This window comes from Seriola lalandi, unplaced genomic scaffold (assembly GCF_002814215.2).
Source record: "Seriola lalandi dorsalis isolate HSWRI2012SDOR001 ecotype SW California unplaced genomic scaffold, Sedor1 jcf7180002054928, whole genome shotgun sequence".
Lineage (NCBI taxonomy): Eukaryota > Metazoa > Chordata > Actinopteri > Carangiformes > Carangidae > Seriola > Seriola lalandi.
Genome location: NW_019525480.1, coordinates 298,353 through 310,320, shown reverse-complemented (window position 1 = coordinate 310,320; position 11,968 = coordinate 298,353). Strand labels below are relative to the sequence as shown.

At 40.2% G+C, this 11,968-nt stretch overlaps 1 protein-coding gene across 1 annotated transcript in view; it reads right to left on the bottom strand.

Annotated features, from left to right (window-relative positions):
• Positions 1-51: 51 nt before the first annotated feature.
• Positions 52-11,968, bottom strand: part of tmem74b (transmembrane protein 74B) — a 12,775-nt gene continuing 858 nt past the window's right edge. Inside the window, 1 exon segment of the mRNA XM_087170102.1 lies at positions 52-10,378. Within this exon segment, the coding sequence (XP_087026228.1) occupies positions 9,743-10,378 (636 nt within the window). The 3' untranslated portion in view covers positions 52-9,742.

The following is an 11,968-nucleotide window of genomic DNA, read 5'->3' as shown; positions in this document are numbered from 1 at the left end:
TTTGGTTCATGTGAAGTTAAAGAGAGAAAACACGGCATTAAAAACAACAGCAAAACAGAACTTTTTTTATTGGTCACGTTAAGAAAATCATACTTAAAAATCAGCATCGTCGTTAACATACAGTTTACAGCTCTCAGTACGCACAGGAACAAGGCATCAGACCTTTACAGCGTCACACACTTACAACATGCAGCTTCACCGGCCTCCTGAAGCACAAAGCAGCGTTTTCTTTCACTGTGAGTCGGGACCAAAGGTAAGAGATTTCTCTAAATGATGACACAGATATATTTATATTTGTTCGATCACTTATTGAACATTTAAAATTTTCCATATTCCATACATTCAATCCTTATTTGAGGAATGTTTATCTGGAGTGTGATTTTATAGATTCGCAAAATGGTAACAAATAATTGTCACAAAGAAACATGGATCCAATTATGACATGATGACATCATGATGACATCATTTTAATGACAAACTACAGTTAAACACTCTACACAAGTGACTGTGCTCTTCACACCATCTGGCAAACCAGGTTTCTGTGCAGTTGAGGACATTTCAATTAGAATTTGATTGTTCTTTCAATCAAAAACAGAACAAGATAAAACATGTTACAGACGATTCATCGACTGAAATAAAATAAAAATGAAAACAGGAGTTGTTCTTCACTCTTCTTCACAGTTGCTGATTTTGTAAAGCTGACAAATATTTGATCCAAAAGTACAAATCATATAAAGTCGTCTTTGAAACATGGCTTTAGACAAAAGAACATTCCTGTTTCATCAGACAGAAGCTTCAAACTCCCACGTTTCTGTCGGGGAGTAAAAGTGCTGCCTGAAGTCGTATTCACATTGTCACAGAAAAAAACAGCATCTCCTCCATTTTGTTTCAGCTCTTCACCCAGAGTTCACATTTGTTGAACTTTGACCTGCAGTCACCGGTGTCTCTCAGTGAGTTCAGGCAGAGCACTGTGGCTGATACGCTTCACAATGATTGGCTCATTCACAATCTGTGTGGCCAACATCCAATCATATTCATGCAGGTGTCCACTGAGGACGTTACAACCTGGTGCGGTTTTGAAGCTCAGAGTGAGCTGCTCCACAGTCGCCATCTTGACAGTGTCTGACTCCGCCCCTTAACTCTCAGCTAATCCAAATATGGTCAAAGAGGAGGGGCAAACATACACTCACCCATGTCACCCAAATAGGCCACACCCTCAATTCTCCATAACTTTAAGCCTTAATAAAATTTAAAGGGTTTGTACCAGGCTGTAAACTTGTTTATTCCTGCTGTAAATTTGGACATTTTAACATGGGAGTCTATGGGGACTGACTCACTGTTGGAGCCAGACTCTAGTGGTCGTTAGAGGAACTGCAGTGCCGTTTAATACAGCGCCACCAGGAGTCCTGGGGCGGTAAATACTGTACAAGACCGATGTTTTTCCACTGTAATGTGAATACGCCTGAACCAGATCAACTGTGTGAAAGTTTTCCTTTGATTAGTTGATCTGAAAACAGAAAATATTGTTTTATATTTAAAATTGTTTTCAACTTTTCACCACAAAGATTCTTGAAGAAGTGGACGACTTTAAAAAGATCAGAAAAAGTCATCACCTGTTTTTCACAGAATGTATCGAGAAAAATGCAAAAAAAAAAAGCAAAAGAGCTCTAATCATATTAAACCTCCGTCTGCTTTATAACAGTCTCAAACCCTGGTTTTACAGTAATATCATTTAGGTCAAATATCTACAGACACACTGATTTCCTTATATTAACTCTATCATCCATAAACATTTCCACCAGCTTAAAGAAAAACTAATGACCTTTCAAATAAAAGTGACATATCCCTTTAGTTTTCATTATGCTATTTGTTCTGTGCTAAACGTTACTTTCATTGTCATATATCGATTTCAAAAGATTCACAAACAGAGACACGACGTCTTTCTCAGGCCACAGAATACATTTGTTTCATACATTTCATAAACTTTAATATTCATCATTTCCTTCTGGTTTTTAAAGCGATATTTCACCTGGACAGAATAGTTTTTATTCATTTAAATTCATGAAGAGTCGGCTGCTAACGGAGGATAACCCAGGCCATCTGTTACTCTCTTGTTGCTTTTATTTTGAAGGCTTTTCTCCATATTCACTTTTCTTAAAAGGTGACTGTAGGTTTGTTTAGTCACTACGACTCATGAGCAGGTGGTAATGATGATAATAAATACTCTTTAAATAAATTCAAAGGGCAATAAGTTAATTTATAATATTCCCCCTGTGTGAAATATCGCTTTATTAAATATACATCTTAGATAAACCTCTGTACGTTCAGGACAGAATAAGAAATAAAAGAACAGGAATGTTTGTACACGTGTGTTTCCACTGAAATCATGTGACTGTTTACACCATGTGAACCGTGCGAGCGACACATTTATCGTGATATTGCGTGACACTGCTGCGTTGGCGCCACCTCCTGCATTACTGTGTTTATTTTGTACATTCATTGAGTCTCTGAGTAAAATGCTACTGCTGTGTGTTACATTTGTGCATATTATATCTGTACATAAAGGGAAGCGTCCGCCTGTGAGGAGGGAGGACGTCGGTCTGGCTGTGTTCAGTGGTCGGTTTGATTACGTTGATGATGTTAAGCACAAACTGATGTTCTTCTCTATTTTCTGTGTGTTGTGGTTTATTTTATTTGATGTTAGAGGTTTTCAGCAGGAGCTCGTTCTCCTCGGCTCTAACGACCTTCGCTGGTTGTTTCTGCTGCGGCAGGATGTGTAGTGATTAATGAGTTTAAGCTCAGGGTCAAAACCCTGCTCTCTGCTGAAGTGTCCTTGAGTAAAGTACTGAATCGCAAGCAGCTGTGGGAACACTGTGCTGCAGCTGACCTCTGACCTCTGGCCCCTCAGTGTGGAGGAGAGGGGGGGGGGTTTAGTTCTCGGAGAGGACACTCGCTGTTTGAGTGGCCACAAGAGGTTTTCAGACACATCTAAAATGTAATTTATGTGTTAAATTTTTATGCATTAGAATAGTGAAGTTATTTGTGTTTTATCCTCCATGTCTGTCTCTACTCCGTCTTGTTGAATTAAACTTCCACCTACAGACGAGTTGTACTAAAATTCTTTTATTCCCTCACAGACGGACTGTGTCTCCTCTGTCATGTCCTCACAAGGACTTTCCATGACACCCGAGAACCGCTCCTCCAACCATCCTTGATATAAATAGACTATTTCTATGGTAACGGAGTCATCGCGCTGCCGACAGAATAAAGATTGATTTTCTCTGTGTGTCTTTGGCTGAGCCGCTCGTGTTCGGTCTTGACATTCAAACGCGTCACAGAGGAAGAGAGGAAAACGGCTTCAGTCTTTTCAGATGCACCAGACTCACGTGTCCGTCCTCCGTCTTCCTCTGCTCTTCAACATCCATCCATGGATGCTCTGTGTTACTCTCTGTTCTCCCTCTCACCCACCTCTCTCTATTCACCAGCAGTTCACAGTTCACCTTCAGTCTGATGAAGGGAATTAATATGGACGACGTGCTGGGATCAGTGACAGACAACACACACCTTCAATAGCAGGTGGAAATGGTGTCATTCAAAAGAGCAAAATCCTGGTTCTTTCATTCTTATTGATAAAATTTGTTATTTTATAAGATTATTATTATTATGGATATAGTCTTGCCTTATTTGCCCAGGTTTCCAAGATGTCTGCCTTTTCACAATACAATGAAAGTGAATGGAATATGATTCAACAGGATCATGTCTTAGAGTTACTATGAATTACCCACAGACCCAGCTGTCAGAAGTGTTTATTTGATGCACTTTTTTATCTAAGAAGTAGTTATAAAAATATAAAAAATAACAAAAATTAAAAAGAAAATCTATAAAAAAAAAATCTTTTTATGTGTTCTGCGTGAACCATCCCTTTAATTCACGTGGGTATTCATTGGCTCCGGCTCCGATCAGCAGTGACCTAAACACTAACCCTAACCCCGCTGTAACACTCGGGGGAACACACTAATTTTCGCCCCTTTCAGTCTTTCAGAGCACAAACACTGTAAACACACCTGTCACCTGCCCAGCACGGTGCTCATAGATCAGAAACACCGCAGCTGCACTGCTCCGGGATGAAAGAGTGAAGCTGCAGCCTTGACATAAGTTTCAAAAACACACAATGATTGGTTGAAGCGTGTAGCTGCATGTGATGACATTGTTCCCTGTAGTCGTGTGTCCTCTCAGGCAACTCGGCTGGCAGTGTAAAAGGAGTTTACCCGCATTTAAAATACCCGATTATACCTGCTGATTATGGCGTAGAAGTGAAACCACATATAAACAAACTGAAGTAGGTAGAAAAAGGTGACAGTCCTCAAACAGTTTGTCGGCATGTCAGTGTTTCTTTTCAACTACGTTAAATTCCCAATATCTCTGAGTCACAGCTTTTCCCGCTCGGCTGCTCATAATTACAGTTTAACGATGTGACATGAACAAAGCTAATGCAGCCTGGAGCTTGGAGCAGAGACGAGGAGCGAGCTACAGAGGCGTGGTGAGCTCACTTCACACAGGAGCCAACAAAGGCTAAATGCTGCTCTCCAGCACAAGAGCCAGACTCTGATGTTTAAAATTGGCAGAATCCAGTTTCTCCACAGACTTTGTGTTTCCTCCTGACCTGAATCTATCGATCCATGAAACTAAACCGACTCTGGAAACCCTTTCAAACACGTTTTCTTCCTGTGCGTCCGACCTGTAAGGCGAACCAGCGACAACAAGCGCTCCCTCTATCATGTTGTGTGTCTGCTGCTGTGCTGTTTCCCCCACTAATGAGGACCTGCAGGTTACAGCAGACCCACACTGTCCGTCTCTCTCGGCCTTCGTTAACTCAGTCGTGTCAGTTTGTTCCTGTGCTGTCGTTGGCGGCCGCCTGGAGGCGAGCGGGGAAACCTGACTGTGTTTAGCTTCGTGCAGAGTCACTCCTCGTCTTCCCCCTCGAGATGAAAATCTCTCTCTTCAAGAATCAGCTCACGTCATCCAGCAACTCTGCTGCATCCTACTGCCTCTCCACGTCTTCATCCCTTCCCCTCACTCGCTTCACTTCGCTCCCCTGCCTCTGTTAAACTCTTCCTCCAAACACAGTCATAATGAAATCACAGGAACAGTTCGACTTAGTAATTTGATTTGAAAATGAAGCGAAGCTGCTGTCGTGCTCGTTGTAACTACATCACCTTAGATAGAAGTCGTCTTAAAACTTGATTTAACCCTCTGAGGTCGATGGATGTTTCTGTTAATATCCTGCAGCGTAGAAATATGGTTTAAATGTCGTTAAAATTAAATGTCTATATGACTCAAACCCTCTAAAATTAAAATATAAAAACACTTTTCATTTTAGACATTTATTATCCTTCTGTCATGGTTTGCCATGGCAGACACTTTTTGTTATTTTGTTTGGATTTTGTCACCTTCCTGTTTTATTTTGTAGTTGGTTTCTTTGTGTGTCTTAATGTTTTTACTTCCTGTCTCGGTCCTGTTTTTCTGTGTGGTGTTGCAGGTTCATGTCTCCTGTTGTCCCCCCTGTGGTTCCTGGTGTTTTGGCCTGCTGTTTAAGTTCTTTGTGTAACCCTTGTGCTTCAGTTTCCTTTTCTGTGGTTCACCAGTCGGTTCTTCTGTTATTAAACATTTTCTGCACCTCATTCCCCTGTGTGGCTGCATTTGGGTCCAGCCTTACCACAACATGACAGAACATGAACAGACTGAGGACAAACCAGAACATGAACAGACAAAGGGAAGCACAAAGACTATATAGACACGAGGGAGGCAAAGGTGATTGAACACAGGTGAAACATATTAGGGCGGGGCAGACAATCACCACACAGAGAAACAGGATCAAGACAGGAAGTAAAAACATGGAGACACACAAGGAAACGAATTATAAAATAAAACAGGAAGTGACAAAATCTAAACAAACTAACAAAAAGTGTCTGCCATGGCAAACCATGACACCTTTAAAGGGTGAATTTAAGAAATCAAGAAAATGTGCTCAGACCTCAGAGGGTTAAAAAGAAATGACAACATGTCGTACGCCATTTTGTTTTACTGTTGAACTTTGGGCTCAAACTAAAAATCAACCATCAACCGGATGAAAGCACAGATGTCACACTCACAGGTTTTTAAGAGACTATAAGGCCCACAGGTCGTCTGTGATTATGACCCATAGTTATGTTTTGTTGCTAGGCGACAAATGGTCTAAGTAATGATGGAAGGAGCAAAGGGAAAAGTGTCGGTGACGTGGTATAAAGAGAGACAAAGTCCACGTCCGTTCGATTATTGTAACCATGACAACAACTACTTATTTAAACCCAAATCACCATCTTTTCCTGAACCTAACCAGGCCATCACTGTTATTATAAGTAACCATGGCGATGAAGGTGGGTGCGTCGCCGTCGGTACAGTCGTACGCGTCTTTATTATTGTCACCATGACAACACAGGTACTGGTACCCTGATACAGAGACAAGTGTTTTCTTACTCCAGGACGCATCAGCAGAGACAGACAGGGATCAAAGTATCTGAGTAATTGGCAAATCGTTCCTTCTTAATATTAAATTCACATATAATTCACAGGTAGAATTTCATCTACTGTAAATCTGCTGCAGCTGCTACAATTAGTTGATGATTTGACAAATAATTTCTTTGTGGGCTTCTGGGTAGTAATTTGAAAATTTTGTAAGTGGTGGTATCACTATTTTCTGACATTAACCAATTAACCGATAAAGTAATTTCAATTAATCAATTATTTGATTTACAGAAACTATTTTCATAATTACTAGAATTTTTGAGCAAAACCAAAAACAAATCTGAAATAATTCACTGGTTCCAGTTATTAAAAAGTGGATATGTGCTGGTTTTCTCTCTATATATTGTATTTATACATGTATTATTAACTAATTAACTAATTAATATCTTTGGGTTTTGAACTATTGGTCGGACAAAACAAGCTGTTTAAATAAGTCAAGTTGGGCTCTGGGATTTTTTTAAAAACTTTTTTATATTCAATTATTCATTTTTTTTATTTTATGAACCAAATAAACTATTAATCAATGATGGAAATAGTCGTTAGTTGCAGCTGAAACATCTACTCATCGTTTGTTATTAAATTCATGTGAATGTTAACTATTGTTCATCTGCTCAGTTTCTCCTGACAGAGTTGTGTGTGTTTCTTTTTGCTTTCATTAATTAGTCGTTAAGTTGCTGCTGAAGGTTAATTAGCTGCTGACAGAAAGAGACTGGTCTGTCTGTGACAAGGTTTTCCAAACGTTGCATACCTGCGTTGAGTATTTGGTTTGTGAGCGTTAGCTTTAGCTGGTCCTCTACATCCGACACGTCTACATGTTGTATTTACAGTATATTTGTACTGTGAAATAAAAACGTGGTACATACTTTAATTAGATTAGCATGTCAGTGTGTGTGTGTGTGTGTGTGTGTGTGTGTGTGTGTGTGTGTGTGTGTAGCTACATTACCCTTGGCTAATTTGCTCACAATACAGACATTAGCATAATAATATTTGCGTATGCACAATTTACAGTGTCTGTGTTTACTCATTAAGGCATATTGTATCCTTACGTGACATAAATAACATCTGTTTACATATAATACAAATAAGTAGGCGCTGTGTCATCGAAGGTTCATTCCAGTCAGAAGCAGCTTCTTCTCCAGATTAAGAGCTGCAGTCAGATAGAAAAAAGACTCAGAAGACACCTTGATGTTTGTTTTTTAAATGAATTAGTTTCTATTCTTTAATCTATTACCAACTTTTTTGTGGATTTTATGACGTGTCCAGTTTCGGATTCCTTTCAACTTTCAATTAATGAAACCAGAAAGTCACTGTAGCTGAAATTAAAGTTTTCTTATAACAGCAGTGACTTATAGGAGCTTTTAATGTCAGATCAAATATGACCATTCGTATGTTTTTTAATGTTTGGGAGAAGGAGCTGCTGTCAGTGGATATTTACTTGCATCATGAAACAAACATCCACTGCGACACAGTGGAAGGTGATGCTAGCAGAAACTGCTGATTAGTAAACAAGAGGCAACAGTTTTTGGGCGATGCAGCATGAGACACGGGATATGTGACGTGATATTTTGGAGGTTTTTCGTGGTTGTTATTTCATTGCAATTTTGGATTTGCTGAAAGCAACATTTCATGTGTTAAAAAATGTAATTCACTGCCTTCAGCCACCAGCAGTGGAAATGTTAAAGAAGTGAGAGAGAGGTGAGGGGCCGACGTTCACGCCTTCACTTCACAGATTTTCTCATCTAGTTTCATCACTTGCAAAATGACACATCTCCTCCAGGTGTCTGAGAATCGACTTCAAACATGTGATCCCGAGTAAATCTCTCAGAAACTGATTTAGCTTGGTGAAGACTTTCCTGTCCATCTTTTCCTTCATCTTGTTTCCACTGTGATAAAAACAGAATCGATTTGCACCTGGCCACAAAATCTTCACACCAACAAGTGAAAAAAAAACACAAAATCCAGAAGATGAAGGAAATGATGACAGACTAACAACATCAACATCAAAGCAAGTGAGTGTGCAGAAGAGCTCTTGAATTGCTGATGCCAAAGCTGCAAGTGCATTCTGGGTAACGTGTGTCACGCTCTCAACAGTCACTCATTTCACTTCTGCACCTCTCAGTCTAACACCTCGCTTCCCACCTTCTTCTGCATCTCACTGCATTTCCTTAAATAAAAGTTTGTCCCAGTTGGTGAATTAAAGCGGCAAAACACCTTAAAATACCAAATTTTAAAGATGCATGAAGCTATTTTCAACCACCAGGAGGCACAAAGTCCAGTTTTCAGTGAGTGGGAACGAATCTAGAGATTCATTGGAGGAGTGTTGCTCGCTGTGGTCGACACTTTCTGGACCAACAGTGAAAAAAAGCAACAGACAGAAACATGAATTAACTCTCCATTTGTTCCTAATAATGTGTCACTTATCTTTGTTTTTGTTCAGTGAAATCATGATTCGAGACTGATTGTGTGTTTTTTTTAGGCTGATGAGAAATAAAAGAAAAATATTGCTTACTGCAGGTTTAAATTGATTTTTTATTGTGTTTCCTGCAGGTTTCTGACACTGATGGGTTTGTTATTAGATTATTTTATGCTTTATCTTCTATACTGTTATTGTCTGTTTATCGCTGAGTGTAAATGTGACACCAGACTGGAAATATTATTTTCAAAAATGTTGCCTCAGTTTATTTGTGTGACAGCTAGCATCACACTTTCCATCAGCGGATATTTAATGTCTGTGTTAAGGTTAATCTTGTGATTAGGATTTAAATGTTAATTGAGAATCAACACCAGACTTTCTCAGTTAAGTATAAATCTTACTTTCTGTGGTGGAGACCAACCTCCAGCTCTGTCAGACACAATGTGCTTTTCACTGTAAAACTCAGTCTCTGATTAACATACTAGGATTTATATTAGAGCTCTAATCTTTGATACACAACCAGGCTTACCTCTCATCTTCTACTGGAGCGAGCCCTCTCTCTTTAAGTCATACATCCCTTATGATTGGTTAGAATAAATATCCCATAATCTGGATTCATCCCAAAATGCTGGGTTAAAGCTGGGTCGCTCCATCCTAAGGCCTTGTGCTCGAGATGTGCTTCTCCTGTCGGCACAAATGAGGGACCTGCACCATTCTGCGTCCCCATTTTGCAACTGAGGGCTCACTCAGAGGAAGGCAAGACAGCTAGTTGACTCCATGTGCAGCAGCTGAAGAAGAAGAAGAAGAAGCAGCACTGGGAGGATGCCTGCTCGGTCCCGGTTCTGATTTGGAGTCCAGGCCCGGTCCTGGCTGTGTGTTATTCCGAGTCTCTGGATGTTCCACCAAAAACTCCTCGCCTCCGTCCCCGCCCTCGCCCTCGCCTCCTCCCGCCTCTCCAGTCGCCAGCTGCTTCATCCTCAGGTTGATGGAGCCGTAAGTCCTTTTGGGTCGAACAAACGCCGCCCTGCGTCGGTACATCTCGCCGCGGCAGATGGACACCATTAGCAGCACAGACAGGAACATCCCCCCCAGAGTCAGCAGGCCCAGGCCTGCGATGATGCACTTATCCAGGTGGGAGCCCAGCTGGGCGTAGTACATCTCCAGCTTCTCCATCTGGCGGGCCGACACCGAGTCCGGGTCAACTTTGGCCTCCCGCGGGATGGTGTAGGCGATGACAACCAGGACGATCCCGCTCACTAGGAACACCAGGGCGAAGATGAAGCCATAGTCCGCAGAGTGGTCGTCAGCTGGGTTCACCTCAGTGAAGTCATGTCCGTCCTCCGGCCCTCCACCTCCTTCCTCCTCATCATACGCCCGAGGGGAGAGCTCCTGATGCTGCTGCTGCTCCCCGGAAAGAAAGAAAGAAAGAAAGAAAGAGAGACAGAAATAAAGAAAGAAAGAAAGAAAGAAAGAAAGAAAGAAAGAAAGAGAGACAGAAATAAAGAAAGAAAGACAGAAAGAAAGAAAGAAAGAAAGAAAGAAAGAAAGAAAGAAAGAAAGAAAGAAAGAAAGAAAGAAAGGGGGGGAAAAGGATAAATGAGAGTTGCATAAGATCAAGAAGAAACACAATTAAAGAAACAGTTAAAGAAAAAGAAGCTCAAAAACATGAAGAATAGATGTAAAAGCTGAAATGTTTTAGTTTCAACGCTGAGTCACATTTTAAATAATGTAAGTAAGTAAATATCTCAGTGAAGTGGCATCAGACCAACAGTGTTTATTTGGATGATTTATGAGAAAGACAACTTCAGTGTAAAGTGCCACATAACCGTAAAGTCATACCAGAATAAATCATAACAGAATTTAAATATTACTATTATTATTATCCATATATTCAGCCAAGGGCCAAAGGTGTTTAATTTCTTACAAAGCATAATATGTTTGCTGTTAATGTTCTTGCCACCCTGTTTATCCTGCCCATCATGCTTTGTTTTATCTGGGATTCAGGGTGAGCTGATATTTAGGAGACTGAACTGCTGACGGTGCAAAGTCATGATGAGCGCGGCTTTGTATTTGCAGCCAAGTTTTCTTAGTGTGCAAAAAAAGTGGCAGGTGAGAAAAAACTAATTATCATATACCTCTTGCTAGAAATGCTTTTGGATATTTTAGTTCATATAGAGCTAAACCAAAGGTTCAGGTACCTCCTGAAACAAATCGCTTTTTAACTCTACATGTCCTGCGACAATTATTTTATTTATATATAAATCTGATTAGCTCAAAATAATAATACTACATCTGATAATTCATCATAAAGCACTCTGATATATGAGAACAGTATATGAGGCACATCATGTTGTGGCTTTACTGTCTAAGAAGTTTCTTGTTTTCTATATTAGGACATCTCTGAATAACTACCCAAAGTGGGCAACTGCTTGGGGGCTTTGGTCATTTCAGTTATTTACACCCATGAGATATGAAAAGATACTGTGTCAGGTGAATGCAGGTGTTAAACACATTCAAATTTGAACACACAGAAATGATACACATAGTTTTAGAGTCACTGTGACTTACTTATCATCATAGAAACAAAGATGCTCCTTATACTGTAGCCCCAGAACTTGCCTGGTAGTCATCACGATTTTAAGTTTTCTTCAGTATCAAAGTCATTCATTAATAGTTGCCAGTACGTTTAATGGTATATAGCAAGCAGGACCTGTTAATATCAAATTCGGCATTATTAATTTTCCAAAATGTAAATAGATCTTGGCTAAAAATATGTGGACTCAATACGTACTATGGGCTCTGCTTGGGCTAATCGTCAACCCTGGCAACACTCCCCACAGCGACCACAGACATTTGATCACAGGAGAAACACAGATTAAGTTGCATCTTATCAAATTGAAGCATAATTATTCTTTTGTCATCACTTCAACCTGTAGCTAGCTAGTAGCTAATGGAGAAGGACTGCTGTTGCTATGGTTACCGGCAGTTTGA